Below are 21,699 nucleotides of genomic sequence, written 5' to 3' on the forward strand. Positions count from 1 at the left end.
TACAAATTGATTATTCATATAATGGCGGTGGAATGCAGCGGCGCGAGTGACTCATGATTTTGTTGAACAATCAAAGCCCGGGAAGCTAATTGTTTCACTCGTCAAAAATTTTAAATGCCAGAGCGCAGACGTGCACGTGTGTGTAAGTACGTTTGTGTGTGTGTGTGTGTGTGTGTGTGTGTGTGTGTGTGTGTGTGTGTGTGTGTGTGTGTGTGTGTGTGTGTGTGTGTGTGTGTGTGAGTGTGTGTTCAGAGTTAAATGCTTAACTGTCATCTCCAAGACAAGTTTGTTCTCTCTGAAAGCACTGGTGCAAATTGCTGCTGACACATGAAGGCTCATTTAGAGTGTCACACGGTTCTCTGCAGATTCGGACCCCAGGTGTGTAAAAACCTTTTTAAAATCCACATAATAATGCTGAAATTCAAGGGTCATTTTTTCATCAAAAACTTCTAACATTTGCTCGAATAAATTCTGCTTTCAGACAAGATGGAATTCCCTCAATATTTCATGTGCTGCTCCCACATACACCCCAGTAATAATAATAATCATATTTACTCATTTCAAAAGTCTATCTGTTGAGCTGCAAAGTAACTACATTTACTCAAGCAGTGTTTTGAGATACCGGTACTTTACTAAATACATTTTTTGCTACTTTATACTGCTTTGCAAAAGAAAAAAAGAAAAATAACCCAAATAAATTTTTGGTCAAGGTTGAGTTTTTTTTAACCATTACCACACAACTCATTATAGCTTCCATTTTTGTTTTGTTTTGGAGCAATAAACAGCAATAAAGAAGGCAAAAATCATTAAGGAAAACATTTACAAACCACAACTGTGTGATAAAGTGGTTGAGTCTGACAGCTCTCATTACTGTTTCAAAAACAAAACAAACAAACAATAAAGCCTCTGATAAACATTACATTACACAACAATCGATTACCTTTGTCATAACCAATCAAATTAAAATACTACCGTGTGCTTCTTTGGTTGTTCTACTGCACCCTAGTGGCCCAACAATACAAAGCCTGCAGGGGGTAAGGGTCACATGGTTACATTGCAGACTATCTCTGGATTCAAAACTAGCTCTTGTAATTAACTACTGTTTTAAAGTCTCCTGAAATGAGTTGAATTTAATTATCAAAGAGCAAAGAGAAATTCTCTATAACACAAGGTGAAATAAGCAAGCCTAGCTGACAGTTGGTCTTGTTAAGTTTCCAGTTTACCGTAACTTTCATTAGCAATGGTAAGGGTTGATGTAACTGTTTATTACTTGTCACCTCACAGAGGTAAGCAAAAACTTTTGAAATGTGTCTTTGTGTAATTAACACCAACACCAAAAGCACTTCCATTTTCACCTTAATGTGTTTGGAAAATCTTTTGTGACAAACTGAGTAGAATAGAGCAGAGTAACTCACGTCTGGCCCCTTTAATGATCTGGAGTCACATTAATGCTGGCCAGACATGAATGGCTGAATCTTTGCTTTCTGCTTTCAAAGATTTCTGTGAGTTTGTACAGGTCTGCACAGGGGACATACTGCCACCAGGAAATAATCATATGGAAGCAACAAAAGACAAGAAAAGTTGTGTAACGCTAAAAAATAACACCAGGTAGAACATCTCACGACTAATTAGGTTTGACTGGTAACAGATCAGTAACATGATTGGGTATAAAAATAGAATCCCAGAGAGGCAGTGTCTCAGCAGTGAAGATGAGGAGAGGTTCACCACTCTGTGCAAGACTGTTTGGGAAAATAGTGCAACAATCTAAGAATAATGTTCCTCAACGTAAAACTACAAAGAATTAGTGGATTTCATCGTCTACGGTTCATAATATCATTAAAAGATTCAGAGAATCTGGAGAAATCTCCGAACACAAGGTACAAGGCTGGAAACCAATATTGGATGGTGGTGATCTTCGGGCCTTCAGGCAGCACTGCATTAAAAACACACTATTCTGGAGTGGAAATCACTGCATGGGCTCAGGAACACTTGTGAAAACCATCGTCTGTGAACACAGTTCATCGCTGCGTCCACAAATGATGTTAAAACTCTCCAAAGAAGAAACCAGATAGAAACATGATCCAGAAACACCAACAGCATGGCTCCGTAGTAGAAGAGTCCGCTGATAAACTGGCCTCCTGCAGTCCAGACCTGTCAGTCATTGAAAACATCTGGAGCATCAGGACATGAACAATACAACAAAGGAGACCCTGAACTGTTGAGCAGCTGTAATCCTCTATCAGGCAAGAATGGGACCACATTTCACTTTCAAAACTCCAGCAACTGCTCTCCTCAGATCCCAGACATTTACAGAGTGTTGTAAAAAGAAGAGGTGACGCAACACAGTGTTAAATATCCACAGCATCCCCCCCCCACACACACACACACGCGCACACACCTCTCCAGAGAAGGCCTGTCCATTCAGCAGGTGTTCGGAGCCCTGGCCGTCCTCACTGCCGAAGTGTAGCCGGATCTCCTCCAGACGATGGCTGTACGTCATTGGTCCTCCAGAGATGTTAACCAGATGCTCCTTGTCCAATCGCAGAGAGACGTGGCGGCCTGTGTTGTACATCGTCCCTCCCACCTGGGGAAAACAGATGGGATACAGCTGATTAAACACTGCTGGTTGTAATTACAGACTAAAAACCCAAAACTATACGAAATATGATGCACACAAATGAAAAAAGTTATACACTAGTGCATTTTGTGTTCTATTGATGGTAGTTTGAGGCCTGTTGTCGTGCCATTAATCCGTCGCCACCGCCATGTTGCAGCATCATAATGCATGGCCCCATAATGCATGGCCCCATGTGGTCACGGTCTGTACAGACTTCCTGACATGGCCTTCAGACTCAGCAGACATGACACCCACTGAGCATGTTTGGGATGCTCTGGATATGCAGTGTTATGAGAACCAAGTGTGCTTTCCCAGTTTACCAACTGTCCCAGTTTACCAACTGTCCCTGCTTACCAACTCTCCCTGCTTATCCATTGTACCTGCTTACCAACTGTCCCTGCTTACCAACTTTCCCAGCTTACCAACTGTCCCTGATTACCAACTGTCCCTGCTTACCAACTGTCCCTGATTACCAACTGTCCCAGTTTACCCACTGTTCCACAAAAGTCCCAGCTTACCCTGGGCAACTGCACGAACACATATGTCTGCAACTCTAATCTTACCATGGCACACTTCAACTGTTCAGTCAAGCTAGATAGCAGTAATTGAAGGAACCCCCTTTTATTTAATAACACACTGCTCAGGCATCAGGTGGCCACCAACTATTTCCTAATATTTGAAATGATCAACCTCTCTAGCGTTTCTATCATAGAAGCTGAATACTCATACATTATCAGTGGCCATTGTAACCCTTGGGAATAGCCCAAACCGTAGACACTACGGCTTAAGTTTCCCTGGAAGTCTAGACTTTTCTATTCTCTCTGACCCTTCAGAAAAAAATCTCTGCCCGACCTGATCAACATAATTCAGATCACTAGTGGACCATCTCTCACACTGTTCACTGGCTCTTCCAACAATGATGAAAATTCTTCCTCACCTACAAAAAACGCCATCATTTAAAACTTTCCTTTCACCAGCAAGATGTTACGGCTTAATTCTCTACCCAGCCGATTTCAATTTCTCTTATAATCGCCTTACACGAGGCAGTTGTTGTCACTAATGTCAGGCCATATGCTCTAATTGGAGGGAAGCGTAGCCCATTCTGCAGCGTCTCCCCCACCACCACCTACCTAGATGGCCTGATCACCACCTCCATAGCCATGATAGGTGCTAACGGGGAAATCGTAGCTACAACCTTTCATTACCCCGACCTTTAACCTCTGCCATGCTGTGTGAAACATATGCTGCACCTTTACTAAATATTCTTTCTCACTCAGGCTGTGTGGTACTGACCCAAACATGTTTGCTAGATCTGAAAACATTACTTGCAAGGAAAACCAATCTTTTTTCCTCTATTCAGTACACATAATGGAACCCAATTTGGCCTATGCTTCATTCTGCATTTGTGGTTTAACGTCAATTTGATGTTCTATCCCACCAAAAGGTTTCTAGCGCCGTCCTCATCTACATCTGTATACGATTTCTCCAGTATTCCTCCACCTCTGCGCCTGCTCTTGCAGACTCGAGGGGTATCAGTCGAAGCTCTGTATCCTGGTCGGAGGCAGATGACCCCATACAACTGGAGCTCTGAGGTGTGAACCCATTGCATCCTGGGCTGGAGGGTCTATTTCCTCCTTTAACCTGATCATAAACTCTTAAATGATGTTCCTATGACTGGATATTTTATTAAAACAAATATAATACTTTGTCATTGATTCGCGGGGGCATTTTGTTTTTTATTTTTCTGCTGCTGCGTCTTATTAAACAGTATTTGGAAAGAGGTGAGAAATGTGTACAATAATGTGTTTATCACAAAGATGCTCATATGACTGGATTTTTTTTTTCTATATTAACAGGAACCACCAAGGTTATTCAAGAAAACTCCAAATCTTACACCAGAGTATCTGAAATCATTGCCTCTTGTGAAGTCTTTTTAAACTTCTAGTTTTGGAACAATTATTACTAAAGGCTGTTGGTGTATTGTGAGAAAAGCTTTCCTCAGTCTGAGTCTTCATAGAGCAATGAGTCATTTGTTTAGTAAGAGCTTTAAAGAAACATCATTTTTCTCTTGATGTTTTTAGCTTTGGTTTCTGTAAAATAGAGATGCTGCTTTCTCACATGTTTTTAAAGGCTTAGGGAGTTTTAAATGAAACCCGTATCACCTACAGAGCTTAAGCAGGAACAGTCCTGAGGGCTTTTTTTAATTAGGCACCAATCTGAGGGAGTGAAAGGAAAGGACAGGTAGGGATGAAAAAAGGTTGAAATAATCACAACACGCCAACAATTGATACTTCACATGGGGGAAGATGGTATTCATGAGTAACTGTGTTTATATATTTATAATCACAGTAGTTTCAGACTCAAACATTGATATTCACGCCACGACTTGGGGCGGACTTCCATCGTTCTTATCTGTCTCTTTCTCTCCCTTTGCTTTCCCCCCTCTGCTGCTCCTTCATTCCTTTCACCACTGGCTTTCAAATGATCACCCCCTCCCTCCTCCATACTCCCAGAGAAAGAAGTCTGCCCACACATTGTAAATATTTCATAGATGCTCTGAAAAATCAATGATTTGAAAGGAGAAAGAGAGGAAGAGGGAGCGATACAAAGAGGAGATAAGTACTGCGAGCAGGAGGAGTGAAGTGTGCTGGATTTAGAGGTAAAAGGTAGAGAGAAGAGTCTTTTTAGGTTTCTGAGTGAAGCAACGTTGGTTGATGTGAGACCCCTGAAAAGACCAGAAAAAAGATCATCTCCCTCATGGCCTCCTCTTTTATTGTCTGGAATTCATAAGTTAGAAGTGGTGAAGAGTCTGGGGTCTCAGAGATGAAGAGGGTCCACTGATGAACGACCATTAATCAATGCTGTATCAGTCCAGATCCATGACAGATAATTATTACTAAAATCATTAATTCAGCCTGATTTAATTAACTGTTTTGTGGTTTAGCTGTGGATCAAAAAGACAAATATATAAATAATCTAGAAAATTCCTGCAGAAATTTTGAGGGTGCCAATGAAGCTGCTGACATTTCATGAATTGTGTGTAGTATGGAAACAAAATGACGGTTATCAGTTAATGAGTATAAATCAGTCTCAGGTGTGTTTGACCAGCTGGAGTTCAGTCAGGCTCCAGTTTAAAAAACAGGTGGGAGTGACTGGTTGCTATGGCGATCTTGAGGGAGCAGAGAGGGGAGGGGCTCTCTCATCCACACTGAGAGGAGGAGTAGAGGGGAGAAATTGGGACGCTGAATAGGACGAGAGCCTTCGAAAAGTCCTCACCAAACAAAAACCACCAGTTCTATCGGAAAAATTCTTTCACCGTGAGCGGCAGAAACTTCTCGGTAATAAGTGTATTAAATTTCATGTTCCTAGATCATAATATATGGGCTCGGTGGCAGGTTAGAGGCACCCTCTGTTTCTGATTGAGAACCGAACTTTCAGAGCTCAGATATAATGGGAGTCTATTGGAGAGTTTGTGGGAGCACTCGGCACTCAGAGGGGATTTGGGACAAAACTGTGAGTCTCACCGCAATGAGAGTTACACTGGGTGAAAGCGAACAAAAATCTCTACAGTTTGATGTATGAATTGTACATGTAGTGTAAATTGTGGGCAAAAAACAGGAATAACGCAACTATTTTCACAATATTTCAGGGGACAAAAATTGACATCACGCGTGACATCACCAACTCTCGATCTGAACCTTCCCAAAAGTTTATAAAACATAACCTGCAATTTTGAAAAAAACGTGACAGATATCAAAACACGGCTTTGGTCAGTAAAAGCTCAAAGACTCGTGACCCGTTTAAACTTATGAATGACCTTTCTACTGTAAAGTACGACTGAGCAATAGGGCTCCAAAGTTGGTCAAATTTGTCAAAAATGGTAATCATCAGGACGATTTCCAATTCACTTCACAGTTTTTAGCGAAATACGTAAACACATTACGACATCGCTACCAAAAGTCAGAGCACAATATTCTAGATCGAGACGAGTTTTCTCAAAGGTGCAGGAAGAGTTTCGCGGCAAAATTTTGCCTCCAGCAATAGTGTACAGTGTGCCACTTCCATTGGCACACAAAACAAAGCTGTATTTTTACATTAACAATGACTGAAATGACGATGTGTAATATGAAAGTGACATTCACAGTGATAAACCCAGATGATGGTACAACTTTGCATTATTCAATATTTTTTTTAGTGTCTTTCGATTCATTCCTTTGCTTTTACTTCCTGCATCTGCCCTGTTTTGGTTGAGTCTCACAGCTCTCATCGAGGATCGGCAGGGTCAGTACAGCTACCATATGGTTAGCAACTAGCGGCTAATGAACCGGATATTCTTCACAGTAGTTAGTGGAGAGAACATCACAGCTAAAAGAATATTGGTCATGGATCACGTGGGCAGAAATGTTATTGTGTCTGCTGGACGTGTAAAAAAAACAACCTGATATGAATAAAATATGTGTCACTGTTTCCCTGTCCACCGACCCCGACATCCTCCCTTTAAGGTTTTGTGATGTTTGTAAAAGTGCCAAGTAAAGTAAAACATTTCCTGATCTAATAAATCATCAGATTTATGTCGCCACAGCTTCATATTTTTGGGAGGATAATATACAGCTTTACCATGAACACACATAATGTCGTCTATATTGACTGAATCCCACATAAACTGTCCTGCAGCCCCAAATAACTCACTACATCTCCAAATGTAGATGAATCCACTGCTGAACATAGTCCCCAACATTCCTCGCGTTTGAGTTACGTTTAATAAAATCTACATAGACACACAAATAAATATTTTACCCATAATGCCTCCAACTTTCACCCCAGCGGACTAACAAGCTGCCACTGTCTGGTACAACCGAAGGCCAACCACCAAAATGACAGCTGACCCATTCTTAGGCAGACTCGATCATAATGTGTACAAAAAAACCGATGAGATAACTGCCATTCACCAGGCTCCAATAACCTCAGCATTTCAGATTTATAATATTATAATCAGAAAAGTGTAAACGAGTCACGAAACATCAGGTTGTGGCCTTATCTGCTGTTTCATGTCACTTCTTTTCTCTCCCCAGCCGATATTTGCTGTTCAGGCTGATTGCTCTTGTCAGGGTAAATGGCTGGAGGCTGGCTGGGAGGCGCGGGTAGTGAAGTGTGGTTGGAGAGTAATCGTGTTGTGTTTTACAGTGAAACTGAGACACAGAGCGGCCACTACAAAGCTTAAACGGTGAAAAGCGGCACTTTTTTCTAATTGGTCATTCTTTCATCTCCTGGGATCGATAATCTCCTGTGAAGGTGCCGAACACCAGGCGACAGCGTGGAGGAAACTCTGCTGCAGCTGGTGAAGGCGAGGAAGAGCTGCACGTGATGCAACCTCAGATATGCAAATAATTCAACTTTAAAAGTGGTAATTCTGAAAATAAAGACGAAACTCTGCTGCGGCACGAAAGCAGTTTTTGGAAAGAGAAGGAAAACAGAAAATCATTCATAATTGAAGGGAATCTTCAGAGAGATCACATTCAGCTGCATTGAGCTAACTGCTGGGAGAATACATGAATACACATTGGAGTAAAACCAGCTCACTTTGTTTTGTCATGTTTCTGCTGTAACAATTATCAGACAGAGTCAGCACAGTGGAAAGGTTGCAAACAAAGCAAAGGCACTATACTCCAATCTGCCGTCTCATTATTCTTTGGAGTCTCGATACTTCCACGAGCAGCGAAGTCATTATTACAAGCGGCTCGGACAGTTCATATTTCTATTATGTGTTCTGGATGTATTTGTGGAAATCGCTGGCTTTTGTGCTTTTTTTCATAACAGACAAACGCAGGCTGTCAGACGAGCAGAGGACTGTGTGAATACTGGGCTGCACGACAATCAACAAAAACACTGAGCTGTCCAACTCGTCTCATGTCTCAGCATTATACTATTACACAGACGATACTGTCTACGCTTTTATGCTAATGGCTTCCAAACAACACGAGGAGATGCTCTGCTGCTCTCTCAGCTGTCTTTTGTTGGGAGTAATGACATGAACAGTATATAATGCAAATTGAAATAATGATATGAGGTGGACACGGAGGCTTTATCTTCCCTCCAGACTGGACCACAGAGCTCCCCTGTGGTCCAAATACTATTGAAACGAGTCAGTCAACCACATGGTGGATCTGGGTCACATGTTTACCATGAACACACACGTGGCCCCAAATGCTCACCAGAGTACCACATATGTATTACTACACCACTGAAAGTAGTCCCCAACAAATTATTCCTCCTGTTTCAGTTACTCAGTTTTAAAAAAATGAAAAGAAATCCATTGGTTTGCTCCTTTAATAGGGACCTTATAGAAGCATTGTTACATATGCAACCATAATTAATACAAGTAGTTCTGACCCAGAGATCTGATTGGTCAACTGAATATCTGGACCGTGCTCAAATCATCATGACATCACATCCTGCTCATCACTACAAATATCCCTCCACCTCCTCAATGGGAAAATAGAATTAGAGTTGAATGTCATATAATATGTAATATAATGTAGTTTCTACTTGTTCTAGTTCTATTAAATGACCCATTTGGTGAAGTCGGGTCTCTTTTGGTCCTTTTTGGTCGCTCTGAGCACCCGTACCGTAACACCACGGATAGTCACGCACTTACAGTCCTAGAGGAGACTAGCTGGACCGGTTTGGTTTGAACACATGACACGGAGCTAAAATGTTAAAAACACATGAGAACATGGATATCTTTGTTCATCAGATATCTTTGTTCGTCAGATATCTTTGTTCGTCAGATATCTTTGTTCATCAGATATCTTTGTTCATCAGATATCTTTGTTCATCAGATATCTTTGTTCCAACCAGACTGAGCTAGCTGATCAGTTTAGTGTTTCTATGTTCTGTATTTATTCAGTTGGAGACTAGAAATCCTCTCTGTTGCTAGGTGGTTGCTAAGGGTCCGACTACTTCCTGGAGTAGTAAATATTACATACGTTACATAAGAGTCTACTGACGTTACTGTTTTCCAGTTGTTAGGCACACCTCGTGTTGCCATGGAAACAGAGATCACCAACAAAAAGTTTTATATTTTGAGAGCGAATCATCCCACAATATAAATACATTTTGATTACATTTATTTAGTTGGTTACCTGTTGTATAACCGCAACATTACACTGGAGGGTGTGTTTTAATGTGATTGTTTAACATCAGGACCGAGGCGCTGATCATTCCTCGTTAGGCTTTTAAATCTGGTTTAAAACAACCAAATAAATAAAAAGCAGCTACAGGTGTACATGAACATGTCAACATATTGTTACATGACTGTGAATACTCTGTCTGACTTGTAGGTGTGGTCGTAGTGAGAACAGATCTGACAAATTAATGCCATCAGAAAGATGGTTATTGTTTCTCCTGTGTGACGACAACCTTCAGTCAGGTGGTGTTCAACCTTTCAGTATGAAGAAAACTTCCAACCTCATTCTGTTGAAAAACCTGGTCAAACTGGTTAAGCTAGTTAACCTCTTGACATTCAGCCCTTTTATAAAAAAACAAGACAAAAAGCTTTGAAGCATTTTTGTTTACTGGACTCCAACAGTGAAAAAAAAGTCATCCAATGAGTATGTGCCGCGATAGATGGGAGCAAGAAAGGCAAGAAACTTCTTTTGTGTGGAAGGACTCTTATTACAAAGTACGGCTCTGTTGTAAAATTCTTTACACTCTTTGGATTGATAGTTCGTGCTTTCAAATTTGATATTTTCAAATATTTTGTTGACGCTGAAATACGACGCCTGATTTTTCACTCGGCCTGTATTTGGAGCAGTCGAGCTTCAGTGGTTTATTGGTTAGTCGGGTTCAACAGATCTCAGGTTGTCGCCCTCCATGTTACTTGCTGACTCCGCAACCTGATATCGCAGCAAAATGTGACATAGCCACGCCTGTAGTGGACGAAAATGCAATCTACTGCACACATACAGCCACGTGATTTACAGGAAAATTCAACTTTCCAAGAACAACATTGACACCTCCTGGATTTGAACCTCCTGCATGGTAGTCTCTGATTCATGCCCCGCTTACAAAACCTGAAACTGTCACACCTAGAGAGGCCAAAGCGTGGCTATTTCACGTTTTGCTGTAGTGGACCAGTGTGTGTATTTCACGTTTTGGACTCCAGCAACATTATACTTCCTGTTTAAATCCACAACTGTCTCAGTGTCGTCTGGAGAAAGTCCATATTGTGAGACTGCCAGGAACTGAAGCTGAAATATTTAGCCTCAGAATCAGAGAGCTGTCCTCCCTCCCGTCACACTGAGGATCAGATCACCTGGCTGCTGCCATCAGGACTGTCAGGGTCTCATACATCACACAGAACCTCCTGTATGGCCTCGTCCACCAACTACCTGCTCCGGCATGTCTGAAGAAAGCCTGAGAGAAGAAGAACATATAGTCCCCCATATCTCTCACTTTACCAGACACGTTAAGGTTTCCTTCCTGGAAAGTTGAGAAGTTTTGAAACCCTCCTGGCCTGAAGGGACACGTGATGTCTGTCACTCCGGCACATTTCTGCTCTGATGCAGTTCTATTGACTGAAAAGAGAGCAGAGAAGAAAAGACCGAGCTGTTTTCATGCTGTTCAAGTGTTTCACTGTGCACGCGACTTTCGGCAACCTGATGACACTGATGAGGATGCAAATAGTTTTAAAATGTCGTTAGCTTGTTGTAAACAATCTGTTTCCTCACTTTCACAACTGTGAAGTCAAACTGAACAGCTGTCCTACAGATAGGAGACAATGGGGACAGTTTTTGAAGTCTCTGTGTCTCCATCTCCAGGCCAGCGTGAGATCCGAGGTATTTTCTACTTCAACCTAATCCAACCAGTGAATAACAGCCTACATGATTCAGTAACTCTGATGTTACCGAACCCGCTTTAAAAATACTCAAATACATTTCTGCTAAATTTGATGCAACAGAAATGAAGCACAACAAATGCTCCATTCATTTCAGTCATCATAGTATCACACAGCGTCATTACATGTGTTTAATGCTCTGAAACCCTCCCAACATGCTGTTGTGTTAACAGACACAGCGTGGCCTCAGGAATGATTTCATTTCAGGTGTAAACTGAGAAAAAAGCTCCTTCTTTACTTTACACACACATTCAGATGCACACGTTCACACCGGCAGCGACTCCGACTCATCACAACAACAAGTGTATCAGAAACACATCAAAAAGAAGGCGGCGGTTGCCAACACACTTTGATTTAGATGGAAACTGAAATCAAGCAAACAGCATCAATGCTGATGCTGACAGCTGACACAACACTTCACACACACACACACACACACACACACACACACACACACACACACACACACACACACACACACACACACACACAGTTACAACACAGCTCCTCATAAATAGACATCAGCTGAGTCTGTGGATGATGTGTATCGAGCTTTTCTGGGTTCATTAGTGTGAATTAAAGCCTCACTCTGCTGCTGCGTGTCTCCTGCAACACGTCTCATTTAGTTCGAGCAGCTTTAGGTGTTTTTCATTTGTTCCGAGAAGCTTCCAGGATCAACGGAGCTGTAAAAGGACCACCGCGCTGGTCGCTGAACGGATAGTGACGATCGCATTAACCGGTAATAGTTCAGTGAACGTACACAAGTCATAAAGGAGGAAGCTGAGACGTAGCAGTCGCTGGCAGATAACAGAGAACATCAGTAGGATGGTGGTAATGAGAAAACACAGAGAACATCATCATTATGTGAGTACACAGATCGATAGAGTAAATTACCGCTTGTTACAAGGAGAAGTCTCCATGAACTGTTGGAGCTGCTCGACTACGAGGCTGCAGAAACATTTTAAACATAAAAACCACCATCAGCAGAAAGATCATGTTACACCTGAACAGAAAAACAAGTTTTAATATCTCAGCAGTGGGAACGGTGTTCAGCTACATGAATACACGAGACAGTAGCTGTGAGCTGCAGCCATGTTTTAGCAACCATTATAATAACTGTGCTGCTGGAAGTACTGAATTATGAAAAAATGTATTTGATTAAAACACAAGATGACTGCTGCTCTTTCATGAAGGAGCGTGGATGCGGAGAGTAAATGGATGGAGATGGAGGAGAGGCATGTGGAGAGCCCGGTGAAGGTGGGAGGGAAAAGATAAAAAAAGAGGAGAAAAGGAGGACAAAAAAAAAAGAAAAGAGCAGCCATGATGAATTAAATACACGCAGGGCTGTGTGGGCTGCAGCTCACTGAAGACTAGTTGTTTGAGACTCACATTTCAATGACGAGAAAGATTCAACGAGAGGCATCAGTAAAAAGATATGCAGAGACGGTGCTGTCATCAGCAGAGAAATAAAACATCGGCACTTTGTTCAAATCAATTCGCTCTGCTTTTAAATGATGCTGCAAAAACCTGCAACTGTATATTTTGTCTTTCTATAAAATCAGTTTATACCTTGTTTAGTTTTGTCCAAATGTTGTCCAACTGTGTCTAAAGGTGTTTACACCCACGGCTGTAGAGCTGCCACAACAACTTTTTTATTCCAAGTGAGGAAATAAAATGTTCACACTTCTCTCAGTCCGGTAGAAATTAATTTACATTCTGTAAGTGCTTGAAGATCAGATCATTTCTAAAGACTACGTACTGTAAGAGAGCCAATAACAACAAGTGGAGTTGTGGTATTGACATCTAATGCGTACTGACTGATTCAGCCCTGTGAAAGTTACTGCATCACTTAATACAAACTCAACACTTCCTGTGTTTGTTTCAAATTAAAAGCTCATCAGTGTTTCATTAGACAGAAACCTTTCATATCTTAATGAGGCTTTTATTGTGAAACATTGACAGGAACGTGTTGTGACTTTTGATTAAAAATTCAGAACAACCATTACAAATTGCAGGATTATATTGTTGACTTTAATTAAATTAAAAATAGATTATTAACTACGTGCCCTGTGCACACCGGTGTGTGTTTGTGTGAAAGCGTCACAGCTGAGCTCCTGAACTTCAACAGATAGTTTAAACCTTTTTAACTGACCACGCTCGAAGGTAAAGCCAAACAGAGAGGATAACCGATCAACTGTTGGACTGACTTTCCTCAAGTTTACATCGTGTTCATGAGCCTCATATTCTGCAAACTTTCTCACCTCCATCCACCAGCAGCAGAATTATTCATCTCTGAGGAGCATGAATCTGTATCAGAAGATACTTAATTTGATATTTATTAAGTTATTCCTATCAAATTTAAACAACATCAACCTGATGGTGCTGTGAGAGCAAAAGTCTGATCTTTTCAGTGCCTCTTGAATTTGAGTAAAATCCAAATGGAGACCACATAATCACATCTCTGTTCTACAGGTTGTAATTCTGTACTTCACCATAATTCAGTAATAAATAATGCATTATGCAGAAGTAGTGTGTTCTTAAGTAACAAAGCAGAAAGTACAAGACCTGGTTGGTGCAGTGAATGGTAACACAGGAGAGGCCTGGACTGTGGCCAGCTGCTCACCTGCATTTAATGCAGGCTCTTTTTTTCAAAGTAAAGCAGTCTTGTTGCAGATATGTCACCGTACATTAACCATATCAGTCCCACCAGTTGTTTTTTGTGTGATTGCTGCAATCAAAAATGTTTGACTTTGATCAGTTTTAAGTGAGTTTTTTGCGTAAAATTGCGGGAAGCAGAAAAAATTGCACGCTCCCATAAATATTGCGGAGTTTGCTTGAATTTGCATTGATTATTGCGATGCGATTTCCTGGAGGGACTGTATAGTGGTGAGAGATCAGACAACGGCCACGTAAATCACTCTTTGTATTTTGGAGGAGAAGCAACTTATTCTGTCTTTAGTTGTTCATGTGTTAGAATTAGTCTTCAGTTTGTCGTTTCCTTGTCAACTTTCATGCAAATTTAATGTCCAGCACTTTGCCCACTGCATTATTGTCACAATGGAACACCTGGGAAATATTTCTGAGGTCAGATATTTACAGAAAGAAATGAATCATTGAGAAATCAATGAAAACATGGGATTAATCTGTGTTGCCTGAGATGTTAAAGTAGGAGATTTTCAGACGTTCCCTGGTTAACACTGGTTTGTACGGTAGCACACAACAATCAACCAGAGTCCACGTCCATGTGTATCTGCTTCTCTCATCTGAGAGGCTCTGAACAGTGGAAACAGCCAGTGAACTCGGTGGGAGGAGGGAGCAGCAATTAATTAGACCCTGTAAAACATTAGGAATCCAATAAGGCTCCGGTACCTCAGGGACCTCATTTATAAAAACGTACTTGGTTTCCATTCTTTACTTGTTGGAGAGCCTGAATGCAGAGCGATGCACATCATCCAATGGAGCAATTTACACAGTACAACATCAATATAAATTCACCGTATGAATGACATTTAAGGATGAGCGTGGAAACTAATTATGATGACAGTTCGAACAGACAACAGGTTGGATGTAGGGGCTGGCGGTGGGCGATAAACTCACACTGATCTGAACACCTGTAGAGTCCAGCGGCTCTCAGCTTGAAGCTCGATGAGCTGCAAACGTTTGTCAGACGGTTCGTTGCGTAACAATATGACGTCATTACGTCAACAGGTTGGAAAAATTGCCTTTGTCACGATATACATTTTTTCTATCGACTGAAAAATGAATCCGGTATCATGGTGAACGATATGATACGGCACCCCCTGGTGGGGAGCCTCCAGGCAGCAGTGGTGAGAACCTGCTGACACCAGGAACCAGGGACTGTGGTGCTGGATGTGCAGAAACCAGAGCAGCTCCGACTCCCAACTGTTGGGACTTAAAGGATCTGCTGAAAAGGAACCTTCAGAGGTCATGTGGAGTCCAGGCCTCGGTGCCTCACAGCAGTTCTGGTGGCCCATAAAGGTCCAACAGGGTTTTAATTATATCAGGATATATCATCTGTAGAAGAGCTGAGGATGGTCTACGTGACACTTCCTATGAATCCTCATTGGTACACAGTCATCACACTTGATGGCAGGAACACAACGGGCCGTGATTAAACTAAACTCACAAACACTTTCACTATAACTGCCAGAAAAGCACATAAACCGGATAATACACGTCTCCTTTCAGTAATTCTCTAAATTGTTGGCCGCTGCAGAGGCTTCGGGCTTCTTTAATTAGACAGCCTAACAGCCTGCTTGCAAACGGGGGAGTTTCCTTCCCCCCTTTAATCACATTAGAAGAACGTGGTCAGGGGAACATGTGTGGCTGTAGAGAGTGATTATCCTCCATTTTTAATTCGGAGTACCTCTTGGAGCCTTTAAAGCTGCGAGCCGGCTCTTTTCATTCTCATACTGGAAGCATATGTTTGTGTTTGTGTGCGTGATTATCGGGAGACATCTTATGTGCCAGGATAGAGAAATTCATAAGAGCCGTTGGAGCGTCTCCCGGATCCGGCCATCAAGATGATGGCATTTTAAGATAACTTCTCCTGTCACCAAAACAAGCACAACATAAAGTAGTGGGACTGGAGTTGAAGGAGGCTGTTTACTCTGCCTGCCAGTTAGAGAAGCAGCTCTCTGTTTCAACTGTGTTTGTCAGGGGATCGACAGTTAAAGTCTGAAAGATGGAGAATCCGTCTGGAAGGGTGGAGCGTCTCTTTATCTGCAGCTCTTCTTCTTCCTTTGGTCTGAGTGTTTCAACTTTTTTCTCCATCCTACAACGAGGTATTTTCATGGCAGTTATTTTGAACCCTGGAGCGGTTTCTCCACTTTCTTGGGTTTGTTTAGACTCGTGAGAACTCTGCAATCACAGGCGGGCGCCGACCAAATCAATTGGATCGAGCTTTTGTTGACAAGAGGTTTCTTGGTTTGCTTCCAGACCAAGCGTGGAGCCTCATCTGGGTCTGAGGACGTGATCGCAATTTCACACCAACTTTCCAGGTCTTGGAGCACAACTTTGTAGAATTTGCATGATGTCTTGAAAATAGAGATGCACGAAGGATGAAATAACGTTATGTTCCTACAGTAGAAAGATAACGAGACACACGTACAGCTGGCAGTAAGCCAGCGGCTTTTGAGGATCAGGGGTGGATGAGTTTGAGTGACGGCTCAGCGTCAGCTTTTTCATGATATGTGAAGATTTTATTTTCAGTAAAGCGTTGATGTCCTGAAGTGTGAAGCATCCAAATGGTCCATGCAGACTAGAAAAAGTCATCCCACCAAATCTCAGTATAAACACCAACCACAGCAACGGTACTGAAACTTCTGTCTACTGAAGGACTGTTAAAAGATCATTCTGTATCCAGATAGAGACGTTGAACGAATGAATTTTTAAAAATCAACACCAAACACAACAGAGCTCACCACTACACCGGGGAAAAGCTCAAATGTCAGGGAATCCGTACAGATCTCAAAACCTTTGCTAATAAAAACAACACTGTTTGCATTGTCGGATACCGTTAAGTAAGAAAGTATTTTATTTGTGCCCTCTAACGCTGATCAACCACAGCTGACCTTTCACCCCAGTATCACAGCAAAGCGTGAAATAGACACGCCTGGCCACTACAGCACAACCGTAGAGAGATAGCTATGCTTCGGCCTCTCTAGGCATGACAGTTTTACGTTTTGTAAGCGTGAAAATTACACGCATGTAAAAGTAACGGCACGAAGGATCATGTAACCAAGTACAAAGGACATTTTTCGGCGGTATTAGGAGGTCACAACGTTGTTTTTTGTTTCCTAGCTTGTTGTATAATCGTGCAATCACCTCGGTCAATAATGCCAATAATGAGGTTAAAGCACTTCCCGTCTGATGGTTCAGCTCTCAGCAGATCTGTTCACCGTCCTCTCGTCTCCGTTAGTCCTCCTCCGATGTGGATTCCTCACCAGACGGTCTTCTCGCTGTCCCGAACTGCTTGATGAGCGACCGCTCACTTGACCGTCCGTCCCACGAGCCCTCGGCCGGCTCTACCTCTCTCCCTGAGCTTATCTCTCTCTGTTGGTCATTCCTGCCACGGAGCCGGCCGGCCGGATTAGCTGCCTGTAACCACCGTTGGAAATCAAATAACAGCTGATAAGGCAGAAACGGCGGGATGATGAAAAAAAAGCTCGGCATAATGTCATAGCTTTGCTGTCTGAGCAGTTGATTGCAATCAAAATACCGGACAAGAGCTGCGCTTTGGAATTCAATAAAGGCTGAAGAGAGCGCAGCTCGTTCCTGCATCTAAAAGTTCTCGCAGCTCTGCAAGGTCACACGGAGTCGAGGTTTGAAGTGTACGAGTTCGTGGAGGCCAAATAAAAATAATATACTTTTTTTTTTCACTCCCACTTTCCTGACATTGTAGTACTTACCTCAGGGCAAAGACAGGCAAAGGCAACCAATAGCTTTGATGGAAGACAGGTACGACGATAAATATTTGATGCTATTGACGGGTTGTTGTGCTCAGAATGAGAGTTGTGGAAATCGCACACCTGAACGTGATAAAAGGAAAACTCTCTGCATCTCTGTGTTCAGTAATCATCGGAAGAGGAAACATCGGGTCGAAGAGCGGATACCGATTCAATGTTTGCTTTTTAGTCAGCTGCTGAGTCAGCTAATGAATAGGTGATTAGCCCTGAACATCAGGGAGTCTGTCAACAGATGGTGACAAACATTTTTAAAGTGTAAAATAGAAATTTACTTCAAATACTTTCAGCTGCAGAAAAAGCTTCACAAAGACATTCACATGAAAAAGAAACTTCTCTTTAAAATAAATGGAGCACAGATAAAACAAAATTCAAGAGTGGCCGTTTAACCTTCATGTTTAACAAATTTGGAGAGAAATATAGACCCCATCTGGCTGTCATCTCCCTGCTTCCACTCGCCTCCCTCCGGATTCACGATGCTGTTTCTCTCCTCTGAGCGAGTATTTCCAGTAAGTCAGTAAAACAGAGAGGAAGATGAGGCACTGCCTTCTGTTCCTTCATCAGTTCTTTCTGGCTGAGTGACAGCATGCAGGTGTAAAGTGGCATCAGTGGAGCCCCTGATTAAGACTGAGGCCCCGCCAGCGAGATGACAGCGCAGCAGAGGCCCGGTAGGAAGAGGCACCGAGGAACCCGACGCCATCTGTTTTCTCACGAGGCCCATCAGAGAGGTTAGACTGAGGAAGAGTGGCAGCGAGGCAGCGCACACGAGATGGAAACACACAAACACAAGCATGGGAGGACTCCCTCAAAGCCGAGGGATTCCCATCATAACCTTCAGCTAGAACGACTCTCAGTGGCTTTCTACAGTCACAGGAAGACATTCAACTTCCGATATTCCTCATGTTGTTTCCTCCTCTTGCAAGTTGTAGCTTTAAGTGTCTTAAAGCTACACTAACCAAGATTTTTATATCAACAATGGGTCACCTGGTTATATACACCGTAAAGGAAATAGCTTGTAGTAAAGAAACCACAGTGAATTTTCAGTTCTATGCATTTTATTGTCTTTCAGGACCTTTATTTGGTTTAAGCCATGTTTCTACTGCAGGAACGTTCCCCAGGGACGAAGAACCATAAGGAGCCTACCGAGGAATGGAGCGACATAAAGTCTAATGAGAAGGTCTACCTTAAAACATTGTTAGGTTCATCATCGCTTTGTATTGTTCGGAGCAAAAATGAGGTTGTCAAAGAGAAACATAAGCTGACTGATTTGTCTGAACTTCATGAGGTTTTCAGCCATGGCTAAAACGCAGATAACAAAGAGCTGAAAGAACCGTTAGTTCCTTGGAAAGTTCCCAGAAATGAGTTCCAAGAACTGCTGAAGAGCTGCTTGCTGAAAGAGACAGAACTGGAGGGGAATGACGGGTTTATCAGTGTTGAGAGCATCGACCATACCGGGTCTGTAAAATGGTTCTGATCCAGAAGTGTCTTCAGCTGCAATCCCAGCGAGTGCCACTAGAGGTCGGCTCCAAAAAGCCTCCGGCTCCATAGACTCCCATTCAACTTCTCTCATCAAATCCAAAGTGAATAAAATGTGTCCATCAGTTATCTCGGTGTTGTTAGCTAAAGTCACTCCTTCTTCTTAGTTTTCTGGAGGTCCATCTGAAAATAATCCCTCATTCATTAGAAAAGAAGATTCAAGAAGACCTGGTTTTGGGGGCGTGTCTGTTTGATTGACAGGCCTGTGGTGCAGTCAGGTTACAGCTATCGGTGGGCGGGACGTAGTATCGTCAGGTTTCCGATCAGATCGGTCAGATCCACTGCTGGCTCCTCCCCCATCTCGTCCAAATATGGTCACTTCCTGGTCCGTGACGGACAGAATCTGAACTGGAGGCTTCATAACGTTCACAAACCAACGATGACATCACTGATGGTTGATGACATCACTGATGGTTGGTGATTGGTTGAGAAACCAAACTACAAATATCAACTGTCTGCTAACACGATCAACATATCAGCTTCATGAGGCATTAATATGATACGTCACCACGGACTTAACACAGCACAAACAATACATCGATGGTGATTTACTGGACAGTTTTAATAATTCTGTTCTGCTGCATTTAATAGGCAATTCAAGCATTAAAATCTTCTCAAGTGTTAATGTGGGAGCAATAAAAATACCATGATACATAAAGTACATGATTAAAAAGGATGAAGGAAGGGGTCATTCTGCAGTGTAAGTGCTCATAGTATGTCGTGTATTTTACAAATAATCATAGGTTTGTTTGTGCCAACGTAGTTAGAGATTCCTGCTGCTGATGAGAAAGAGACAATTTGATCTTTTTCTGTCTTCTGTTTTCTGCTCAGATGTGTGATTCATGGAAAGAGCATCAGTGGAAATAACCCCATTTATGTTTTTTCTTTCCAGCTTAAGATGGCCTGGTTCGACAGTTAATCTTGCTGTTTTATTTTGTACTTCCTTCTTAGAGTTTCCACGGTCTTATTTCCTGTTTTCATTTTAGACGCTTTTATTTTGAAAGGCACTCGCTTAGATTCCTGTCACGGAACTTTTTTTTAAAAGGAGTTGTGAAATGAAGTTTGTTAAATATATGAAATTATCTTAATGTCAGCCAGCGTTTTTACGGTGATTTGGATTATTTAAATAAAATTGAAACATCAGTTGAAATGCTACGAGCATCTTTGGCGGTATACGCTACAACGTGATCGCCCATGAAAGAAGCCATTTTGACGACGTCCGTACTTTACCCCGACTACATGTTGAAGCTCTGTATTTCACAGAGTTTTTGATTTAATTCAGTATATATTCTTATTCCTGCTGCCTGGATGTCCTGCATGCGCCTGTGTGACGTTCACGCAGGTTGTGAACTCTCCGCGCACTGAGCAGAGAAGGAAAAGGAGATCAGGATTCGATTCAATTAGCGTCAGAAGAACCGGTCCACTCGCAGCTCTGTGCTAGAAGCTGCTCTGATTGCGTCGAGGTATCCTCATTAGCATTCAGACAGAGTGCAGGATTGCGAAGCTGCTGTCGGCCTACTTATCATGGAGGGGTGGTTAAAAAGCAGAGCCATATATGTATGCCTCGGCCTGCATGAAGTACTGTATCTTATCTCTGCGCACAGATCTGGATCCATAGCACAACTCCAGCTGCTCCGAAAGCAGACTACTGTAGGGAAACGCAGAGGCCATCTTTCAAACGGAGAGCTCCTTATTTGTGTTCTGCACGCTGTGTTCGCTGCTCAGAAAGCACTTAAAGCAGAACAAAAGTCTCACGGTTGTCATAATTCAGCCTGGGAGGGTTAAAAATCACTTCAGAAGACGAGGGGCATTTAACCTGAACTGATTACGTACTGCACTGCTCTGTTTCACATACAAGTTATCTCCAGTTACATAAAGTGAAGAAACAACATTATCATTTTCCTGCGGTGCAATTTGTTGCAAAGACTGAGATGGAAAAGAGCAAGGGAGGAGACGGAGAGGCAATCAAAGAGGAGAAAAACCTCGTCCTCATAATGTGTCTTAAAAATAGGGGAGGTCGCCCACGCAGACACTTTGCTCCTGGGTATGTGGCTCTGATTTATTTATTTTGTTTGTGGTAAGGAGCGATCCACTGGGGATGTATGAGGGGGGAAGCCCTGTGCCTGGCCCTGCAGCGCTCTTTATGCGGCTCAGGCAGAAGTAAC

At 42.3% G+C, this 21,699-nt stretch overlaps 1 protein-coding gene across 1 annotated transcript in view; it reads right to left on the reverse strand.

Annotated features, from left to right (window-relative positions):
• Positions 1 to 21,699, reverse strand: part of ca10a (carbonic anhydrase Xa) — a 251,084-nt gene that overhangs the window by 34,833 nt on the left and 194,552 nt on the right. Inside the window, exon 4 of the mRNA XM_069168584.1 lies at positions 2,399 to 2,584. Coding sequence (XP_069024685.1) covers positions 2,399 to 2,584 — 186 coding nt within the window. The remainder of the gene's footprint in view (positions 1 to 2,398; positions 2,585 to 21,699) is intronic.

Source organism: Embiotoca jacksoni, unplaced genomic scaffold (assembly GCF_022577435.1).
Source record: "Embiotoca jacksoni isolate LCO1_2020_lvr unplaced genomic scaffold, fEmbJac1.0.p SCAF_40, whole genome shotgun sequence".
Taxonomy (NCBI): Eukaryota; Metazoa; Chordata; class Actinopteri; family Embiotocidae; genus Embiotoca; species Embiotoca jacksoni.